The sequence below is a fragment of the Osmerus eperlanus genome, chromosome 7, assembly GCF_963692335.1.
Source record: "Osmerus eperlanus chromosome 7, fOsmEpe2.1, whole genome shotgun sequence".
Classification (NCBI taxonomy): Eukaryota; Metazoa; Chordata; class Actinopteri; order Osmeriformes; family Osmeridae; genus Osmerus; species Osmerus eperlanus.
The window spans coordinates 18,157,675-18,177,943 of NC_085024.1; the positions used below are offsets into that span (position 1 = coordinate 18,157,675).

General features: G+C 41.0%; 4 protein-coding genes across 6 annotated transcripts; 1 reads left to right on the forward strand and 3 right to left on the reverse strand.

Annotated features, from left to right (window-relative positions):
* Positions 1–261: 261 nt before the first annotated feature.
* On the reverse strand, positions 262–3,571 carry isg20l2 (interferon stimulated exonuclease gene 20-like 2). Its single transcript, XM_062465475.1, has 3 exons — positions 2,730–3,571; positions 2,243–2,443; positions 262–1,943 (listed from the first exon to the last, which is right to left on the reverse strand). The coding sequence occupies exons 1-3, from the start codon at positions 3,414–3,416 to the stop codon at positions 1,839–1,841; spliced, it is 993 nt and encodes a 330-aa protein (XP_062321459.1). The 5' UTR covers positions 3,417–3,571; the 3' UTR covers positions 262–1,838.
* A 1,113-nt stretch (positions 3,572–4,684) lies between these two features.
* mettl25b (methyltransferase like 25B) lies at positions 4,685–8,094 on the forward strand. The gene is made up of 8 exons (XM_062465479.1): positions 4,685–4,937; positions 5,069–5,187; positions 5,297–5,510; positions 5,638–5,700; positions 5,839–5,973; positions 6,197–7,131; positions 7,317–7,501; positions 7,728–8,094. Exons 1-8 carry the CDS (start codon positions 4,836–4,838, stop codon positions 7,853–7,855), a joined length of 1,881 nt encoding a protein of 626 aa, XP_062321463.1. The 5' UTR covers positions 4,685–4,835; the 3' UTR covers positions 7,856–8,094.
* s100a1 (S100 calcium binding protein A1) lies at positions 7,955–10,726 on the reverse strand. Of its 2 annotated transcripts, none has more exons than XM_062465481.1 (3): positions 10,578–10,726; positions 9,084–9,246; positions 7,955–8,890 (listed from the first exon to the last, which is right to left on the reverse strand). In XM_062465481.1, the coding sequence occupies exons 2-3, from the start codon at positions 9,222–9,224 to the stop codon at positions 8,741–8,743; spliced, it is 291 nt and encodes a 96-aa protein (XP_062321465.1). In that variant the 5' UTR covers positions 9,225–9,246; positions 10,578–10,726; the 3' UTR covers positions 7,955–8,740. The 2 variants fall into 2 exon arrangements, with proteins under 2 accessions (XP_062321465.1, XP_062321466.1); XM_062465482.1 differs by lacking the exon at positions 10,578–10,726 and adding an exon at positions 10,487–10,490.
* Positions 10,727–12,001: 1,275 nt separating this feature from the next.
* tlr18 (toll-like receptor 18) lies at positions 12,002–18,219 on the reverse strand. Of its 2 annotated transcripts, XM_062465477.1 has the most exons (4): positions 17,536–18,219; positions 14,879–15,880; positions 13,101–14,280; positions 12,002–12,991 (listed from the first exon to the last, which is right to left on the reverse strand). In XM_062465477.1, the coding sequence occupies exons 2-4, from the start codon at positions 15,871–15,873 to the stop codon at positions 12,554–12,556; spliced, it is 2,613 nt and encodes an 870-aa protein (XP_062321461.1). In that variant the 5' UTR covers positions 15,874–15,880; positions 17,536–18,219; the 3' UTR covers positions 12,002–12,553. The 2 variants fall into 2 exon arrangements, with proteins under 2 accessions (XP_062321461.1, XP_062321460.1); XM_062465476.1 differs by lacking the exons at positions 14,879–15,880; positions 17,536–18,219 and adding an exon at positions 14,468–14,801.
* Positions 18,220–20,269: the final 2,050 nt, after the last annotated feature.

Sequence of the window (20,269 nt, forward strand, 5' to 3'; positions counted from 1 at the left end):
CATATGTGATTAATTTAAACGTATGGTCTGACATAAAATGTCCACTAAATAGATCAGTTTGTATTTATTTAAAACATAGGCTGCAGTAAAATCGTAGTCAAATGTGATGAATTATATAATTATCCTCATTACTTAGCCTACTGGTGAACAAAGAGATTACTTGGGCATACATAATCTGGTATAGTTCTAAGACATGGATTTAATCACATGCTTGGGTTCCTTGGAATATTTGTTGTCAACCGTTGTCAATTTTTCTGAAAAACCCATGAAACTGCCCATAGGTCCCATAGGACCCAAGAAAAGGTCTGATATTGGGCCCATTGAAGGTCTGAGATGAAAGAGATAAAAGAGACTCGATGACACAGCAGAAATATGGAATCTTGAGGCTGTGACAAGACGTCAGCCATGACTCATGCTTGCAATGCTGACCGCTTGTGGACAGAGGGTGGACATTGGCCACCTGTAACTGTTTTAGTGGCTTGATGTCAGGAACGAATGGACAGAGAACAGGGTGTAGTGGAGGAGTGCAGAGCAAGAGGCCTCGGGTGAATACGGCTTTGTACATAGCCTTGCTTAGTTGACAGCCGTGGCCGAGTGGCGGGCTGGGGAGGAATTTAACATATAGGCATGGGTGGGACAGTCAACATGGGTGCTGAGCAGACTGTGTTCATGAGTGCAGGCTGCCACCCACTGTAGGGGTGACAAGGAGCTCATCTCCAAGATTGGTGGTTTTACTACAGCACTTTTTATTAATTTAAGCCAAGTTTGTTTTTTACTATGCTTATGTTTTCATGTGAAGGAAAGGACTAGATTGGATTATGTCCAAAAATTGTAAATCTAACAGATGACATTCACGGTACTTCTTTATTACTTCAAATCACTTGAGGAATCCAATATCTGTCAGAAATGTTTGTGTGGCAGGCTATGTAATGTTACCTGATAATGGTTGGAACCAGAAAGGATCTTCCATCTCAGAACCACAAGCGTCCTCTGGCAAGTAGATGTTATTTTCTGGATTTAGCCATCAGGTGTTTCAGCAACATCACTGGTGAAACAGTGGTTTTGGTTTCCTGTTTGGTCAATAGAAAGGTAGCCAAACCAGACAGCAACAGAGAGAACCTCTGTGAAGGCTAAGCTGACTCAGTCGTCTCCTCAAGCAACAAAAATGTGCAGTTCCATAGTCTCGGAAAAATGCTAAGACTGCTTGAACAACAGAAACTAAATATTTCTAGTTTAGTCCATTTTCTCATAGCAGTAGTTTGCAAAACCTAAACACTCCACTATTAAATTGGTAACATTGAGGCACTCAAGCCCTCTCGGAGTCTCAATAAGTCACATTGGTGACCAACATCAGAACACCAAAATGTATTGTAGTGAGTCTTATTTTATTGATGGAATGTAAATATGTGTATTACTTAGGTGCTAAACTATATAAAATATACTGTTTACTCTTACTTTAAAGAAAAAACACTTTACTTTTGTTAAAAAAACTCTTTACTCTTGTAAATGGTTGTTCAACTGAACAAGTAGAATAATGAAACATCGTAAACCATTATCTCCAAACAGTTCCAACATTCAAACATGCTGACATCACATCAAGTCACAATACTACCACCATGACTGCCACCTTGTGAGGAATAGTCAGACTACATGTACTGCATGAAGAACAGCTGCCATCCCTGAGAATCAAGGCAGCGGTATTTCAATGGAAAATATGATACATATGCCCGATAGACCCATGGAAGACCTGATAAATCACACACCGTTCCTGAAAACATGAAACGTTATTCATTGTTTATATTTAGACAGTTTAAAATGCCAAAACACGCTCCCATCTTCTATTGTTTGGACGCTAAGATCCTCTCCCACTCCACCTCCACAACTTTGTACAGCTCCATCGTGGCTTTGGCATCCTCCACAGAAGAATGACCTCTTCTCCCAGTCTGAGGAAATAAGAGCCATCCCTACTTACATTCAACAGCACACAGTCAGCCTGTAAATCAAACACACGTTCTGTCCTGTTCCTATTCAGCTAAGCACATTGAAAAATCAAGCTACATATCTATAGCAGCATCTTTAATTTGAAGAGACAGGATATAAAACATTACATAAAAAAAATATTGGAGGCACTATTGTAATTCGCTATAGTTGAGAAAACTCAAATTTAAACTGTAGAATGCATGCTGTGTACAGTATAGGCTAAATTCTCACAATACCATTTAATTGGTTAACATTTCCTTACCTGAATGTCCCGGTTGAACAATGCCTTGGTAAGTCTTTTCAGAGAGGCACACCCTTTCTCTGGAAAACCAGCCTTCTTGTTGAGAAGGGGGATGCGGGAAGTGTCCCTCGTCATGCGGGCTGGATGACCATAACTCAGCGCCTTAAAATCATTGTGGATGGCATGTCCTATCACCACCTTACCTGCAAGGATCTTCAGTATCTACAGGGTTAACAAACAGAAGCAAAAGCTGTAACAGGAGGTTTTATAAGTTGCTATGAATATTATGTTGCTGTTTGCTACTAACTTAATAGTACCTACCATTTCTACAATGCAAGTGATACTGATACTATTTTTGACTAGAGGCAACATCATATACATCAAAGCATTTTCATACAGTTCCAATCCGCTTAAACAATACTACGAAGAAGTAAACACAGCAGGTGTTGGTTTGTCATGAATGTGTCACCAAATTTCAAATGTCTGCATTTGAAATTCGGTCGCTTACCTCCTTCTTGGCTTCTTTGAAGGTTATGGCTTTAGCCATGTGTGACCAGGTGATGCCACTCCACCGGGTGCGAAAGTCAGTGACCGGATTGCCGGGCTTGATGTACTTGTCATACATCACGTCTCCATCGTAGGAGACAAGACTGCAGCGTGCCAGCTCACTGTTGCGACCCTTAGGTCCCGTGCCCACCATCTCACAGTCCATGGCAACGTACTTCAGGGGGTTTCCGAACGGTGCTGACCCAACAGAGACATGGGCAGAGTGCGTATGGCTCGTCGATGCTGAAGGCGAGAGCCCTGGGGTGATGGTTTTAGTGAAGACAACCGATTTGCTTGATTGCTCTTGTTTGGTAGTGTTCTTCACAGTGATGGTCAAAGGTGCTGAGCTACTTGTGGACGCGGCAGGTTTCGGGGTAGGATTGACAGCGGGAACCGCACTGGTCCTGTGAGTCGAACTGTTGTTGTGTTTGGCACTGGGTAGAGATTTGTGTGTAGACTTAGCCCCATTGTGACAAGGTTGCTTTCCCAGATGGTTATGCCCCTTCTCATAAAGGTGCTGGTTCTGCTTGTTCTGAAAGTAATCCTTTCGCTTCATGTATTGCTTTCTTTTGAGGTTTTTGTTTTTCCCTGCTGATGCCCTGCTCCCACCATTGCTTTCAAAGTTTATGTTTACTTTTATATCCGACATGTTGGAGGGTATATACTAAGGCAGGTAGTATTTAGGCTAAGTAAAATCAGCATATGCTAAATAGATCAACAAACAAGATGAGTGGAGTTCATAAAAAGGAGTAAACTCATCTCCAATCCATATCGTCATCCGTTTGTATGGAAGTAATAAAAAACCTGAAGGAAAAGTTATAAACATGATGATAAAGCACAATGTTACAATTCTAGTAGCTACGCCATGGTTAACAAACATGTGCCGAAATCAGTGACCTATCGAAAACTGTGCCCAGGGGGCGCTGTTCTAACGGCTTGCCATTGGAAATGTTCGATTCCGAACATCAAACCTAACCTTAACCCGAACATTTGCTGAACAGTATGGCAATCCGTTAGAACCACGGTGGGTCACCGATTTCGGCACAACACCGAAAAACAAAAGCACCAAAAGCAGCTGACTGTAGTTAGAAATATAGCTAGCTACTTGCCACGTTAGCTACATATGATGTATCAGAGCAACGAAAAATGCTACTGTACAGTATAGTACAGTACAGTATAGTACTGTAGCTGACTAACTTGGCTTCTTCCAGTACAGTACGTATTCACTGAGAAAAGACACGGTTAATGACTGTCACATCTCTGTATCAGTGATATGATCACATCCCTGCTTGAAACAATCCATGTTGCTTCACATAGCTCATAATGAGGTAAATGATAATTACTCTGATTATGTTAGTGCTACATCTTATAAATATGTTCAAAGTTTATTTAGCTAAGAAAAAGACCGTACTTGCCTATGAACAGAGAGAACCACGCTAAATGTATTTCTTTTTCCGCTGTGATCCTTCTTCTTCTTCTTTGGGTTCTGGTTGGCGGAACGCATCCAACTGTAATGTACATCGCCACCTACTGTGCTGGAGTGTGGCCTACAAGCATTGTTCATCTCCACAACCAAGTGTCCTGGCACGATAGGTAATGTTGTTGTTGAGAAGCACCTTTTGTCATATTTGCTGAAATAAACATAACATCCTGATAGCAAACATACATCTAAAGGGTTGACAGTAAAATGAAATCAATCCAATATCTATGGGCGTCGCTGGACTGTAATAATCACGAGTCACGACCAATCATTAAGGCCCACAACAGTTCCCTTTGGAGGAATACACATTTAACACAATGTGAAGCTAAAATAGAATGTGGAAGATGCACCTTTTTTCTGTCTCTGCAACAACACACTCCAACCCAAAAGGTGGCGGTAATGCACCAACAACGTTGGAAGCCAACCGCCGTTAAACACCCCAAAGACGAAGAAATTATTGTATGAGTGGAATAAGAGTGTTTGAAATTATTTGTCAAACGCTTCGATTAAATAAACTCATGAGTTGTGTTAATAAGTGTCACGTTGCGTGGCTAAACAGTTGATGACAAAGCTACGTCCGAGGCCGGGATGAGCTCACCGACACTTTCAACAATCCAGACAAGAGAGCTGTCGAGGAACCTCATTACTTTTCTATCGCTATACAAGCACATATCAGACTCCTATATAATCGTACGTTAACTCTGATTAACACAAATTTTGTCACTGCATTATCAAACGAGGTTTTGTTGTGTGCCTTCAGAACTTCGTTGTGCAAACGTTAGGGCTACAACATAACGGAGACCACTGTATTTTTTCTACAGGAGTTCTTCAGTGAGGAGCTGTGGGAAACGTTGCCTACAAACTGGCAGAAGGCCCTCTGCGATTTATCACCACCACAAATATCAGACCTCTTACTTGACAGAAGTAATGTACATAGAAGGTAGGCTGCTGGATGTGTAAACCTGTCAATAGCATTTGTAGCCTACTGAATGCAGTGCCTTTTTGGTTGCTAGCAATGGTAGGTTAAAAATGTTCTTGCTTTATTTTAGCTATCCTTCAGTATGGCCTCTTTCGCTCATGGCGTTCCGGGCTACAGCGCACACCCTGGCGTTTCCTAGGATGCCCCGGTCGAAAACCACAAAAGTTGGCAGCTTGAAGCCAGAGGAATTTCAAGAGAACCAGTGTCAAAGCTCATTGTTGGGACACATATTTAGGAAACATGTGAAACCAAAGAAGCAGCATGAGATACGCAGACTGGGCACGGTAAAGACATTTCAGATGTTATTACCTTGTTTATTCATTCCCGCTATGTACAAGCAATTCCATTATAGCTCGATCTGTTTGACAGAACTCTTTTTGATGTTAAATTATTTTGCTGATGTCTTTGCAGTTGGTGAAGCAAATCTGTGACGTGACAGGATGCATGCGTGTTGTGGATGTTGGTTCTGGGCAGGTAATGTAATAATGATTACATTACATTAGTCAATTGGGTTGCAAATCCATAAGAACTATGATACATTAACACACCTTTCCTAAATCGTTATACAGTAGTCTGTACAATGAAGGTGTCCCTTCCCTCTATTCTTTTTAGGGTCATCTGTCTCGTTTTCTGTCGTTTGGCCTTGGCATTTCTGTGACTGGGATTGAGGCTGATGCTACACTGGTTGCCATGGCTTCCAAATTTGATGGACAGCTACTGTGCACATTGGAAAAAGAGAAGAAAAAGGTTGTTTTGCTGAATGCCATGTTTCGCAGATAGGTTTAGTTCATTGAAAATGTAATTGTTTTGGGGCTATCTCGTTGTTATGATCAGTGACCTATGTACTTTTGTAAAGCTCTCTCGTGGAAGTCGCTTTGGGTAAAAGCGTAAATGTTTTGCTTGACTAATGCAGGGATGCAGTGCATGTTTTGTGGTTTGCTCCTGTTTTCAAATGTGTAATCTCTTCCAGAACGGCTCTCTCCAGCATTATGTTCCTGGCCCCTCACCTCGCCATGTGACAGGCTGGGTTAACCCCAAGGAATCATGGGAGGTTTTCATCAAGCAGCTTGGATTTGGTGATTGTATTGCTGAGGATCACATAGCTGCAGCCTTGAAGAAAAGTCAATGGGAGTCCATGTTTGTTCCTGAACAGAAACATTTACATGGAGACCAACCTGTGTCGGCAGCCTATTCAGACTCAGACCAGACAGCATTGTCACTGGAGGAGAACGATGATATGATGTTAAATACTAGCTATGCAATCCACAATACCATGTCAAAAAATGCTCAGGAATCAGAATGCCAGTCAATGTCGTCATCTTCTCCAAAACGTTTTTGCAAGATGGAAGCCGGAAAGGAACTATGTGCAGATAGTTACCCATATGCCCACCCCATGTATGAAGAGGTATTACCTGCTGCAGCAGTTGTCTGCCCCGGGGAAAATGAGCCCGGACACCCAGACTTTGTCCTAACCGGTCTCCATTCCTGTGGAGATCTTAGTGCCACCCTTCTGCGACACTTTGCCAACTGCCCTCACGTACGTGGTATTACCTCAGTGGCATGCTGCTACATGAAAATCACCACCAAAGAGAAGCCCACCCCACCTGGACTCATATCCCCTCCCCTTTCTTCTACACTTACCAATGAGGTCACACACTGTGAATTTGGATACCCAATGAGCTCTTGGCTGCAGGGATTGCCAGGACACCAATTGTCTTATAAGTCACGAGAGGGGGCATGTCATGCTATGGAGGACTACATGCAGAGGCTGAGGGAGGAGAGCAGTTTATTAAAGACACACTGTTACCGGGCAGTTTTAGAGTCAGTGATCCGGGGGACGAGGCCTGAGTTGCGCAGAGCGGGAATCCAGACCATTAAGAAGTCACACCAATTACCCTTCCATGAGTAAGTGTTTGTACAGTAGTCAATACAGTCTGTACCTCTACATGTGACAGTTGTATTTCTTCAAATAGGTCTAGAAGACAAGCCAACTGTACTTCCTTTACACATGATCCATGACCTAAATACTTCTAATACAGACCTAATAGTCTGTACCCATAATGGCCCCTGGTCCCTCTCTCTGCTTACAGGTATGCCAGACTGGGGCTAGCTCGGGTGGGCCTGCCTGCCGACCTGCCCTTGGACACTGTTAAGGTGGAGGCCATGCTGAAGCAGCAGGGCAGGGTGGTGGTCTACTTCAGCCTGGCGCTGCTGCTTGCACCGGTGGTGGAGACGCTGGTTCTGCTGGACAGGATGATATTCCTGCAGGAGCAAGGTAAGGACATACTTTCCCAGTGTATGCAATTATTTATAATTGCAATCATTAGATTGAACTGTTACCAAGGACTTGAGAACAATTACACTGAAATGATATATGCTGTATTTAACAGCAAACCTTTGGAAACCTCTTGCTTTTAATGTGTTCCAGTGTCCATGGTAGAGTATTACTGTAGTCATTGCATTGGCAAGTGAGTATCTGTCTCTTCCCCCCCCCCCCTTAGGTATAGAAAGTCAACTGGTGCCACTGTTTGACCCTGTGTTCTCACCCCGAAACCTGGTACTGGTAGCACTGAAGCCCAAAAGGGACAAAGGAAAAACTAAAGACCTTCCTAACCCAGGACACTTTTAAAAACGTGTTTGGCTGTGGGACTTCTCATCCCCCGGAGAACAGAGACTAAACCATTGGCCCAAGGACCTTACAAACTGCTATAGAACACAGACAAAGTGGTAAAATTAAATGCTTTGGAATTCACCCATTTTTATTTGTCACATCAGTCAGGGGCTGTAAAGATTTGTAAGATGTAAGACTTTTATTTAGACATTTCTGTACAGTGTACATATTTTAATAAACCAATGCTTGTTACCACATCCATATTATTATAGACCCTTACTGGGGTTTCCATGTGTTGGGGTTTGCCAAGTCAAATTACTGCAAGACAAGTGACTGTTACATAATTAAGGAAGCATCCAGCCATTATGTGTTGTGTAGTATTAGGTGGCTTGAGACTACCTTGTGTTAAGCCTTTAGAAGCTTTTGTTCCTGCTGAATGCATCGTGGCCCACTTGTATTAATGAAGATACAGGATCTAACACATGCACTTACTCCTTTGTATGGGAGGCACGTGCATGTGTTGGATTGTGGTCAAGATTTGCAGTTTGACTGGCTGGGCAGATTTTAAGAGGTCACAGCACCAACAGATAAAATACCCAACAATTGGCATACCCAGGTAGAATTATGGCTCAAATTTAGACACAGCTATGATACATTCCTTTATTGATCTGATCAGGATGTCATCTAGAACTGAACGCGTAATGGCATGTTGAAATGACAGCAAATATAGAAGTGGTATTAATGGTGCTGTATTACATTTGTGAATTTCAATTTGTCCCATACATATTTGAAAACGTCAATCTGAGAAAGTGACATCTTAACTCATTAGAGATTAGCAGGTATTCTGATTCAGTAAAAGGGAAATAAGTGGTAGAAAAGCCACATCACAGCTGCTTTCAGCACTCATTTCTTCATGCTCTCCACAAAGAATTCATTACAGGCCACAGTTAGAGCAGCAACCAAGAGAACAAATTCTTGAAAGTCAACTTCACCATCACGGTTCTCATCCAGGTCTGTCATTATCTTCTCCACCACCAATGGGTCCTTACTGGCCTGAGAGTGGAAATACAAATTATATTCATACCCCATGATTGTTACAAGTCAAGATGTGAGAGTTTCCATGAAAGGCCCGTTTTAAATTCACCACAACAGCATCCATCTCATCATTAACTGTTGCCCTCAGCAGTTAAGAGCCTTATGTATAGCAAAAAAGGCCAACAAACATGCCCCGAAAAATCAAACTCACTGCCAGAAAGTCACCGAGTTCTCCTTGCAACAGACTCTTCAATTCTGCTTTGCTCAGCTTGTATTTGTCCCCCTCTTTTGAAGAGTAGGAATGAAACACTGTTATGAGGCCTTCCATTGCACTCTCAAGTTTGGAACCCATGTCAAGTTTTGTATTTGAATACCTGGGAAACATGGTAAAGATTAAGCAGTTAGCAAAATGTTAACTCCTTATCGACACCTCAAATTCAAACTCAACTGGATATGCAAATCCAGAATCCTACATCCTGATGCAACCCATTGAGGAACTACATAGAATAACCATCCTAATTTTCTGGGGCCAATTTTGATCGCCATCTGACTGTATCCAAAAGTGGCAGGCTACATCTTATCTCTCTCCACTCACTGACAGTTACAATGGCTTGTATCTGCAATTAGTGAGGCCAAGAACCTAAAATGTGGCGTCTGTGGGGTCCTGTGAGCCTAGGTGCAGCACTAACCTGACATTTCCCTATACAAGAGTCCTTTTGACATAGGATTCACCATCACAAGAAAAGGGATGCAGTTACTGGTTGCAGATGAAAACATTTAGTATGGTCTTCTTGCGTTTGAGACTGGCTAATCCTGCCTTTCTTGATACCAAGATTAACCCTTTTTCTTCAAGATCAAGTGTCTCAGATTATAGATGGTTTCCCATGACAGGCTGTTGATTTTCCTTCTTAATGGAGAGACATTGTCACATGAATAATGCACAATAGGCTCTCGTGTGTGAGAGAAAGGGGAGACAATTGTTGCCAACCTTATGTAACTGAAGCTCTACAGGAGAAGGCCAAATGTTTGATGCTTACAATTGCAGCTCGCCATGTGCCAACCTTCATTTTGCCTTTGAGTCGGCAATACATTAAACGATTTATTGGAGAACTAAAATACTTTGTTGGTTATGCCATTTAAAATTTGGTACCGTGCACTGAGGAAAAATAAAATTAAACTTGATGCACTTGACTCTAATGCGATGCATTAGATTAGAATATCTAAAACTTCGATTGTATAACAGCCTATTGCCTACCTATAATTGAGGGTCACTAACTACTACACAAGTTTAACCCTCGTGCTGCCTTCGGGTCACATGACCCAAAGGTTCATAACGAACCATCGTTGTGTTTACCCAATTTTACCCAATACAAAAACAAATTAAAATAATTTTCTTTTAACCTTTGCAATGTGGGGGGTCTGAGACAGCCCAAAGGTTAAAAGAAAATGCTTCACTTTGTCTTTGTATGCGGTAAATCTGTCGCAATACGACGGTGGGTCACAATGACTGATGGGTCAGAATGACCCGAAGATAACACAAGGGTTAACAAGTCTAAATCAATGACCATGGTCTATCAAAGTTTTTTGAGAGAAAAAGTCATTAAATGTTTTCCTCTCAACGACGTCGTCTCCTAAAGGCTGCATGTCTGACATAAACTTTCAGAAAATTCAAAATGTCACACGAGTAGCTCTCATTTTCACTCACCTCAACGACGAAGACAAAGATGTGACTTCAACCAACACCTCATCTCAGCTGTTATATGGCGGCCAGGAAGTTCATCACCTGTGTGAATTAATCAAAATCAGGCGCCTCCCCCCGGCCCTACTGATAATGCACATGCAGCTAAGTAACTCGGCCTTCTAAGGCAATGACAGAATTCAGAGGAAATGATCGACGTAGCCTGTCTTCACTACTGCGACTGATTACAACAACATTAATTGACCTCTGAAACTGCTGACACTGCCTTAGAACTAATCAACAGGTGTGTTTAAATAACTGGTTCCCTATCAAAACAATGATTCGGGCTGTTTAACGCAAACATTTAGAGCATAATATCTCAAACAATAAGCCTACATGCAGATTTAATTTCAAAACACGAAAAGTAGGTCTACGGTATAGTTTGACATTATTTTGAAATTTGAGTTTTATTTTAAATTACAGGATGTAATATACACATATTTTATCTTACTTTAAAAACGTGGCAAATTACATGGGTTGGACCTACAGAAGGCGATTTAACGTTATGTAGGCCTACAAAAATGTCTTGTTTATGATATTGTTAACTTATTTTATTAATTCAATTTATTCAATAGGGATTTGAATCTCTTTTTCAGTCTAATGTGCTTCCACTGAGCCATAATGTACCTCTTATTTTCATGAGGATGATGCAAATTCAATGCTGATAAAATACTGCCTTAAACTTGAACTTCAGGGGTAGATTATGCAATGCAAAGCAAGCATTTACATGTCATTCAGTTGAACTTCTGTTGCAGTGCAATTCACTTTCCATGACAAGATTAGCTGGGTGCAGAACTAATGAGTCTTGGTGGAAATCCTTTATCTAGCCGAGTCATGTCATGGCCACAATAGCTGGGCTGGCTGGAGTGACCTCACTTGAGTAAATGCCGACCTTAGTAACCCAGATACCTTTCCCTTTTGTGTTGGAAACTGAAGATGGCATCTCTTATTACTGATTGAGCTTGAGCTCCATTAAAACCAAGAATGTGAACTTCTAACAACCTACGTATTTGTTTTAGTAAAAATGATCAACACAAAGCACACAATTTAAAAAATAAATGTAAGCAGAATATTTGTATTTAGGGTCATCTGGAAATGTCACAAATTGCCAAAATATAAAGATTTGTATAGATACATACAGTGCAAAGTATAACAGAACAAAATTTACAGTCTGATGTCCAACATGTCTGCCAGTTTCTGTGATGGTTCTACTCTTCTTGTGCGTGACTCTAAAAATTCATACCAAAGATAATGAAATGATCTCATCTACTCTCGTCTTCTGAGTCAAATGATAACAAATATATTTGAGTGAAATACTGTTACAAGATATTATTATAAACATACACACTTTTGTATAATACTATTGCAGAAAATATTGACATAAAAAAAAATTAGGATAGGCCTCATCAAGTCTCAAAAATGTGGAAAATCAGCAGGCTGGTTCCATACGTCGCTCAATAAAACATTTGCATGACTTCCTGTCATATATGTGGCATGCATGCCCTTTACCCTGCCAGATGAGGTTTCTCTACAGCTTATGTACCTTTTGACCCAGCAGAGATGTTATACAGCTTGTGTGAGATGGGAGGCATCCAAGGGTGGGAGTGTTCCAGTGCTGTGTAACAGCTGTCACCACATGTCACTGGCACCTTGCTTGTTATCCACAAGTGCGACAGAGAAGATCCCATTTGAGCTTTTCAATACCTGTCAACGGCCTGTGTCTCTCAGAGTGGAAAAAGTTGCTCCTCTGCCCTCTTCAGTGAAAGTTCTCTTTGGAACTCTCCCTCTTCAGGAGAGAGAGTTAGGAGGTCAGATGGCTGAGCGGTTAGGGAATCAGGCTATTAACCAGATGGTTGTTGGTTCGATTCCCGGCGCGTCAAGGGACTTTGTGTCCTTGGGCAAGGCACTTCACCCTACTTGCCTCGGGGGGAATGTCCCTGTACTTACTGTAAGTCGCTCTGGATAAGAGCGTCTGCTAAATGTAATGTAATGTCTTCATTTAGCTGGGTCATAGCTATTTCAGGCTTTCCCCCCTCTAGGGGGAGCTCTATAATAGATACAAAACCAACTGAGGAGACCTTTCTACTAACACTCGGAGCTTCCTGCTCTCTAGTCAGAAAGGGCTTGCCAAGAACACTTCTAACTTGTGCCCAGAAGAAGGCCTGCTGATTGGCTTGCTGGGGCCACTCAATGTAGGTCTTGGTGTGTAGCATCTTCTTGAGCTTACAATATTTGCTGGGCAAAGATTCTGGGTCGATGGGCTCTTTTACCACCAGAATAACATCACTAAAGGTCTTGCCGATGGCTCTCTGCTGGGCAAAATACAGTTCGTAGTTGCACCACTCGCTGTCTACAAAGTGACGTGAAAGAACAAAGATTACCTGAGGGTGAAAACAACATTTAAGAAAACAAAGTTTAACATACTGGATAACAAGAAACTAAGAAAGTATTCTGATTTGTAATTTTGTATTTGTTCTGGTATGCCTATACCTTGCCGCTGTTTTCTATATTTTCAATTATGTTGTCAATAATCCATTTTCCTGGCATGAAGTCCCTCTCATGGATACAGAGGTTGTAGGGTGGCTTGCTGGTTTCCAAGCAGGGCAAAAGTTGGTCCCTAACCCAGTCAGCATCATAGTGGCTGTAGGAGATGAAGGCGTCATAGGCAAAAGTCTGTGATTCTGCTGTCCCTTCCTTATGCGCTCTATATTTGGCTCTTATAATCTGATAAGTAGCTTTGATATACCAGGCAACATTAAATGTATAGCACAATAACATCAGCACTAGGACCACTGTTGCTGTGACGACTACACAGATGATGACAACCAGCCTGATATCGCAGGCCACGTGGCCAGGGAAATATTCTGCTATTAATGTATTAAGTAGAGCCTCTGGGTGGTAGCATTTGTAGTTTATAGGCCAGTCAGTGATGTTGACCTTTCCCTTTGACATGTTGTCTTGGATAAAGGTATGAAGATCGCAGGTGCAATGATAAGGGTTGTTTCCAGCCCTCAACTGAGACAATTGCGGCATTTTCTGAAAGGAAGCCATGCTGATGAGCCCAAAAGAGTTACCATCTAATGCCAAAGACTGCAGTGAGGAGCTTTTCCAATCTGACGGAATGAACTTAATCTTGTTCCCACTGAGTAGGAGTTCTTTAAGGTGAGTGGTTTTCTCAAAGTAATGAATGTCCAGCTGATCCAGGTCACAGTACGAGAGGTCAATAAACTGCACTGTGGTGGGAAGACACTGTAGGGCATCACTTTCAAATGGGTTATGGTGAGCAATAAAATGAGTGATATTCTGTTTCCAGACACATTTTTTACCCTTCTCAGCTGATCCTAGGTGGTTATTGCTGACATCCAATACCTGCAGTAGTCGGAACTCCTTGGTTAGTGAAGATATGTCTCTCAGGCTGGTGAGATAGTTGGTGCTTAGATTGAGGGAACGAAGAGATGGCATTGTGCCATAGTATTCGCAGCGTTGGTTGAAAAGAGCATTGTCAAAGAGTCTGTTGTTGGAGACATCCATATCCTCCACGTGAGACATCTGAAGCCAGGCGTCGCAAGGCACAAAGTTGAAGTTGACATTTTGGATGGACAACTGTCGAATTTTGTTAAACCATGTGAAGCGCCAGTCAAAACGCAAGATATCTGGATTACTGATATGCCTGGAGATGCACAAAAACATTTATAGTTAAATCAAATATGCCTGCCACATCTTTTTACAAAATACACAGAATTCGTAGTACATCAAGACAAGTCTTGATGTACTACGAATTCTGTGTTAAATATGTTTCTACTATTCCCTATGAAACATGCATCCAGTGTAAGTGCTTTTGACATGAACGGACTTACCAAAGATCTAGTCTGTCCAGTGTAAGGTCGGTCACACTGGATTCTAAGCCACTATCCTCAAAAGTTGGCGAACGGGCAAAGTCAATATACTGAAGTCTCAGCATTTTAACTGGGCTGACTTTAAGATTCACAAGAGCCATCCTCAAGAGATTCTCATTGTATTTGCCTCTGTGAAAGAGGAGCTGATTGGCACTGATATATTTCAGACCACTAAAAATATCAATTTCTTCCATGTAATACTTAAATTCAAAGAGATTTCGGAATTGGAGGACAGTGAAAGTCTTGTTGGCCAGGTCTTGCAACATCATAGTCAGAGTCTTGATGTACTACGAATTCTGTGTTAAATATGTTTCTACTATTCCCTATGAAACATGCATCCAGTGTAAGTGCTTTTGACATGAACGGACTTACCAAAGATCTAGTCTGTCCAGTGTAAGGTCGGTCACACTGGATTCTAAGCCACTATCCTCAAAAGTTGGCGAACGGGCAAAGTCAATATACTGAAGTCTCAGCATTTTAACTGGGCTGACTTTAAGATTCACAAGAGCCATCCTCAAGAGATTCTCATTGTATTTGCCTCTGTGAAAGAGGAGCTGATTGGCACTGATATATTTCAGACCACTAAAAATATCAATTTCTTCCATGTAATACTTAAATTCAAAGAGATTTCGGAATTGGAGGACAGTGAAAGTCTTGTTGGCCAGGTCTTGCAACATCATAGTCAGAGCATTTGGTCTTTGATCTATAGCCATGTCGAGTCCCATAAACTGTGTCTGTATGACCTCCAAACTGCCAGGTTCATAGTAACTTAGATTGGACGAACACTTAATAGCAAAACTCCGTAGTTTTATGTTTTTCATTGGATGGAAGTCTCCTTTCTTTAGACCCTGAACTAGGGGACCACCCATGGAAAGAGTCTGTAGGTGGAGGAATCTAGAGAAGCTGGTGGCTAGGGTGGCATGTTGGTAGATGTTATTAGATATGAAGAGATGTTTTAGATTAGTGAGGGGCTGCAAGGCTCTGGCTGGAATTTCCCTTAGGGAGTTGTTGAACAGGTCGAGGTGTTCCAGTAGGCGGTTGAACTGGAAGGCATCATCCTCAATAAGTGAGATGTTGTTATACTGCAGCTGAAGGATCCGAAGGTTAGGGAGGTGGGAGAAGTCATTAATAAGGACAGCAGGAAGTTCGTTATAGGAGAGGTCAACTTCGACAAGAGTGGAAGGCATGTGCTTCCATGGAACGTGATCCAATCGTCTGCCAAGGCAGTCGGCAGAGCGACCAGAGTTGAAGATGTAACAGGGCCAACTATCTTCATTTAAACTGGTGGTTGGGGACAGTTTTGGCGATGGTGAAGTAAGTATTCCTAAAAGTAAAGGACTGAACCACACAAAACGTAGCACCATCATTCTGCATCTGCAAAGAAATCAATAAGAGTGGAATTAAATCAAAATAGCACATTAACATTTAATCAAAAAAGAACAAAACAAATCCTATATAAATAAAATCCTATAAATGTTTTATCACGATGTAGAACAAGTGCAGTACCTGTTAAATCCAGACCAGTCTGAGCAGAAGGAGATCAATATTTATAACCGTCCATATGGAAAGCTCACAGATTTATTGCTTCCGTTTTCATGGTAAAATTAGGTTAAACATTGAGCTTTTAACCTAGTTCAATGCTACTGACATAGCATGCATCTATTAATGTGAAACAATGGGTACCTGCTACTATACATGACTAAATTAGGTATCATTTTGATTTTTGCATTATATTGCATTGCAATATAATTAATTCAGCATCTGAGGAAGATGTATGTGTGTTTGACTTTTATACTACCATAGTAAGACTTTGTATTGAAGCCTTTTACTGTGTCAATTGATATTCCTGTTATCTATTCTCAACTTACAGGAACACTTGTTAGTGCTGAGCTAAACTAGATACCGGGAACTGATTAGCTTTTCTGGGCAGGGTATTTCTTGTAATTAGGCCTGTATCTTGGTCGGCATGCATTTTGATCATATGTGAAATCGTAAAACAACACATATAATACTATACTAAAAGACAGCATGTTTGAGTTAGGAGCACAACCTTTTATCATAAATTAACCTGGAATTGTTAACTACTATATTTGCCAGAGATATAACATAATATACATTTATTAATAATATTGATGGCTACATTATTATCAAGTACATTTCCTCTTGGAGTTTAATCTGTTATTAATTAACATGGAATAGGGTGTTTAAATGGAAAACTGGAAGAACTTTCTTGCAAAGTTCCCTTGACATGATTTTCTTCACTAAACCAGGTCAGAACAGTCAAACAAGCACTGAACTGCATTAATTGTGTTTTGCTTTGTTCATCCAAGGGTTCATAAACCCTTGGATGAACATTAACTTGCAGAACTTCTGAACCTCTGATAATGGAAACATGTTGTTTGTTTAATGTAATGTTTTAGGATGCTTAATTTCAAAATGTAACTATTATATTTAGTCATCATGCCAACAAAGTTTGCCCATTGGAATTGATCATTTGTGGGAAATACTTATAATTCTTTATTTGTATCATAAATTCTGAAAAAGGTAATGACAAGTTTTTAAAACTTCATAAAATGCACACCTTACTTGATAAAACTGTGCAAACAAACTGAACACCTGAGCAAACTGCTGGGAGACATTTTGTCTTTGACTTTTGAGTCTCCAGACATCTGGAATACTTCCAAGAAATGTACCATCCTTTGCGAGAGGAATGTTGAGAATTCTGTGTTAAGTAAACTGAAGTGAACTGTATTGAAATTAAACTTCACCTGGCTGCTAAGTGTTTGTGTTTGCACTCACCAACATGATTGGTCTACAGTAACTGGGGTCTACAAATGTTTGACAAGACATTCATTTATTATGAAAATCTATATTTCATACCCAATTATTTTCTAATATTATATCACTTTTTTCTCCTCCATGAGGAGATCAATGTTTCTATTTACTCTTAGCTATCCAACAATGTTAAGATCTGATACGGTTTATAATATCCAACTCTGAAAGGAAGAAAAGAACTATGGATAACTTACCAGAAGGTATGGACTCTTTTAAGCTTCTCCTCTTAACAGTCAGCTTCTCATTGAGAATTAGATGTTGCAATTGGGTATGTGTCATGGATATATAATCCTCTAGTATTTCAGTTTTGCTGTATCAGGTACAATCGGCCTCATTGTTCAATAAAGTGACTTTTCAGTTCCGGCTTCATAACGCTGCTTTGTCATTGTGATGCTCTCCTTATCTTTAAGGGTGCATGCAGCCGCATTGCCTACTGTCTCCTTATAGGACTGAGATTTAAAGAGAAAAGCAAAGCTTAACTTCATCTTTCAAATTATGCACTGATGGGTATCATACACATGATACCCATCAGTGAATCTCACACCTAGTTCCAATATGCTAATGCTTACACAAACCTGAGACCAGTCAATAGGTGACATTATCTAGAAAATTCAACCATGATCTACATGTCACTCATTTGTTCCTACTCTTGCATCCCACCATCTCCTTCTTGACTCTGGCTCCTCTTTCTGGGAGCGCTCTTTCTTTTGGGGGGAATTACTTGTATTCTGATAATCGGTGTTCTGGCTGATAGTTTTTTTTTTTTTATCTCTCACAGAGAGCATTAACTAAGAGTGATTTTATTAGAGTGAAATGACTGCTGACTTCACAGTCAGGGTATTCTTTCAAGTTTCAAGGCATGTGCTACACATTTTTACAAACTCCCCTACCAACCTAACTTTTAGGGTTAAGAGGAAGGAATACTTCGCGCCGCAATGCTTTTTACCCTGACACATTTATTTGACTACCGTTCTTCGACTTTTTCCGAAGTACTCAGAAATGACAGCAAGTAACACCAAAAGATCTATCAAGTAATCCAAGGTAAACTCTGCAGTGTTTGTATTTTAACTAGCTACATTTGTTTTTCAGCCATAATATCTCTTTGAAGAAAAACTTTACTCACCTAAAGCCTATGATATTAAAGATATCAACTTTCAACTCTTACTGTAGGCTAGCCTATGTATTTTGTCTGTAGACTATTTTTGTTAATCCATGAAGTTTTCAGTGGCAGTGATCGATGAGCAGGATAATTAAACGGAATTATGCGTCTGTGAGCATTATAGGCTACATTTTTACAATGTTCCTGTTTAGGCTGCACTCAGGTATACGTGGGTGGGACTTTGCCAACTGCCGACGTCACGTTTTTGAGTACTTTCTGACTGAACGATCACATGTTATTGTTATGGTGTAGCTTGAATCTAGGATTGCCAATTATTGACGTATACGCTGATCTAACACTGATACAACAGCAACAGCAGCAGCGCTGACCACGACGCTTGAGAATGATCACCTGACATCATCCAATCACAGCCCCCTCTCACGCGCATCAGTAATAGGCCTACGTTATGTAAATGAACCCATTCACAAATTAGCTATAATTATGACAAATGGCTTAAAACTGTATATCCACACAAACCATACTCGCACTGCTGTGGCAGGCCACATTTTGTCCGACATTTCATAGTGACAGAGTTGGCAACCCTAGTTGAATCTTAGTAGAAGTCTTAGAAGTAGGGTGACCAGACGTCCGGACAGTCCGGCTCTCCAGCCCTTTGTCCTGACCGCTGTTGCGTGTCCTCCTTTTCGCCCTTTTGTCCTCCTTTTTTACCCTTCCTGCCCACCGTCGCAATTTACCACTCGCGTAGGCTTTCAGATGCCAAAAAGAAAGACCTCCTTCAAACCTACGTGGAGTTTAGACCTCCACTTTACCTTTAAGAGCAGCAAAGATCAATATCATGCCTTCTGTAAGCTCTGTCGCATTGATATAGACGTGAGTAGTACTAGTAGGGGGAAAGGGGCTTTAGAGCTGCATGCCTGCTCTACCCAACAGCACAAGGATAATGCTAGTTCTGCCGGTCACTTGTGCTGCCTTCGGGTCATTGTGACTAGTCTTATTTATCCAATAACTTTGGTTAACTTGTAGGTTTGTATTATTCTGAAATAATTATCATCAATGGATGATAATGATTAAATATTAGTACATTTTGAACCGCAGGCGTGGTTAAAAAAGTTAAATATAGAATCATGCACGAGAGTCTGGTGAATCATCGTTTTTCCGTTGAGTCAGTGTTACAGGAATGTTGAAGGAACAACACGGTCCACGCCTGACAAATAGCCTATTGGATGAATCACTTATTCGAATCCTTGGATATGTGTGGATTATGTACATAAATCTTCCCCTGGCACATTCACGAATGTCATTTTCCTCACATTTGCTGCTCCAAGGCAGGGAGATTTCCCACGGTAGCCTACCAAAGACAAACCTATTTCCATAGCAATACATTTTTAAATCAACATGTGTGTATCTTCCTACGGTAAATTAATTAATTTGTTCATTCATGTATTCATTCATTCACCAGAAGGAAAATCATAGGCCTACCCTAGTTGGCACACCAAAGTTTTAGGTCGACAAAAACATGACACATGGTCTTAAGCAACAAATGAAGTGAAAAAGTCAGGGCTGCCAACTCTCACGCATTGGTCGTGAGACACACGCATTTCAACCAGTCCACACGCTCTCACGCCACACCTTGTATTTCTCACGAAGGCTACTTGCTTTGTACTAGGTTGTTTTGTACGCAGCAACATTTTGATTGCCCCCCTCCAAGGTTTTTTGAAAACTTGGCAGCCCTGAGAGTAGGGCAAAAAATAGGAAATGCCGTCTAAAAATGCCTCAAATACCATTTACTCAAACCGGTCTACCACTTC

What these genes read in the sequence shown, in the direction of transcription:
- isg20l2 (XM_062465475.1), bottom strand. Translation starts at nt 3,416, where the DNA reads ATGTCGGATATAAAAGTAAACATAAACTTTGAAAGCAATGGTGGGAGC. An exon ending in TCAAAGAAGCCAAGAAGGAG is followed by an intron (nt 2,444 to 2,729) that starts GTAAGCGACCGA and finishes TTAACCCTGTAG; the next exon opens with ATACTGAAGATCCTTGCAGG. An exon ending in TGTTCAACCGGGACATTCAG is followed by an intron (nt 1,944 to 2,242) that starts GTAAGGAAATGT and finishes TTATTTCCTCAG; the next exon opens with ACTGGGAGAAGAGGTCATTC.
- mettl25b (XM_062465479.1), top strand. Translation starts at nt 4,836, where the DNA reads ATGAGCTCACCGACACTTTCAACAATCCAGACAAGAGAGCTGTCGAGG. An exon ending in AGATACGCAGACTGGGCACG is followed by an intron (nt 5,511 to 5,637) that starts GTAAAGACATTT and finishes ATGTCTTTGCAG; the next exon opens with TTGGTGAAGCAAATCTGTGA. An exon ending in CACCAATTACCCTTCCATGA is followed by an intron (nt 7,132 to 7,316) that starts GTAAGTGTTTGT and finishes CTCTGCTTACAG; the next exon opens with GTATGCCAGACTGGGGCTAG.
- s100a1 (XM_062465481.1), bottom strand. Translation starts at nt 9,224, where the DNA reads ATGGGTTCCAAACTTGAGAGTGCAATGGAAGGCCTCATAACAGTGTTT. An exon ending in AACTCGGTGACTTTCTGGCA is followed by an intron (nt 8,891 to 9,083) that starts GTGAGTTTGATT and finishes TTCCACTCTCAG; the next exon opens with GCCAGTAAGGACCCATTGGT.
- tlr18 (XM_062465477.1), bottom strand. Translation starts at nt 15,873, where the DNA reads ATGATGGTGCTACGTTTTGTGTGGTTCAGTCCTTTACTTTTAGGAATA. An exon ending in CTGGACAGACTAGATCTTTG is followed by an intron (nt 14,281 to 14,878) that starts GTAAGTCCGTTC and finishes GTGCATCTCCAG; the next exon opens with GCATATCAGTAATCCAGATA. An exon ending in ATATAGAAAACAGCGGCAAG is followed by an intron (nt 12,992 to 13,100) that starts GTATAGGCATAC and finishes TTTCACCCTCAG; the next exon opens with GTAATCTTTGTTCTTTCACG.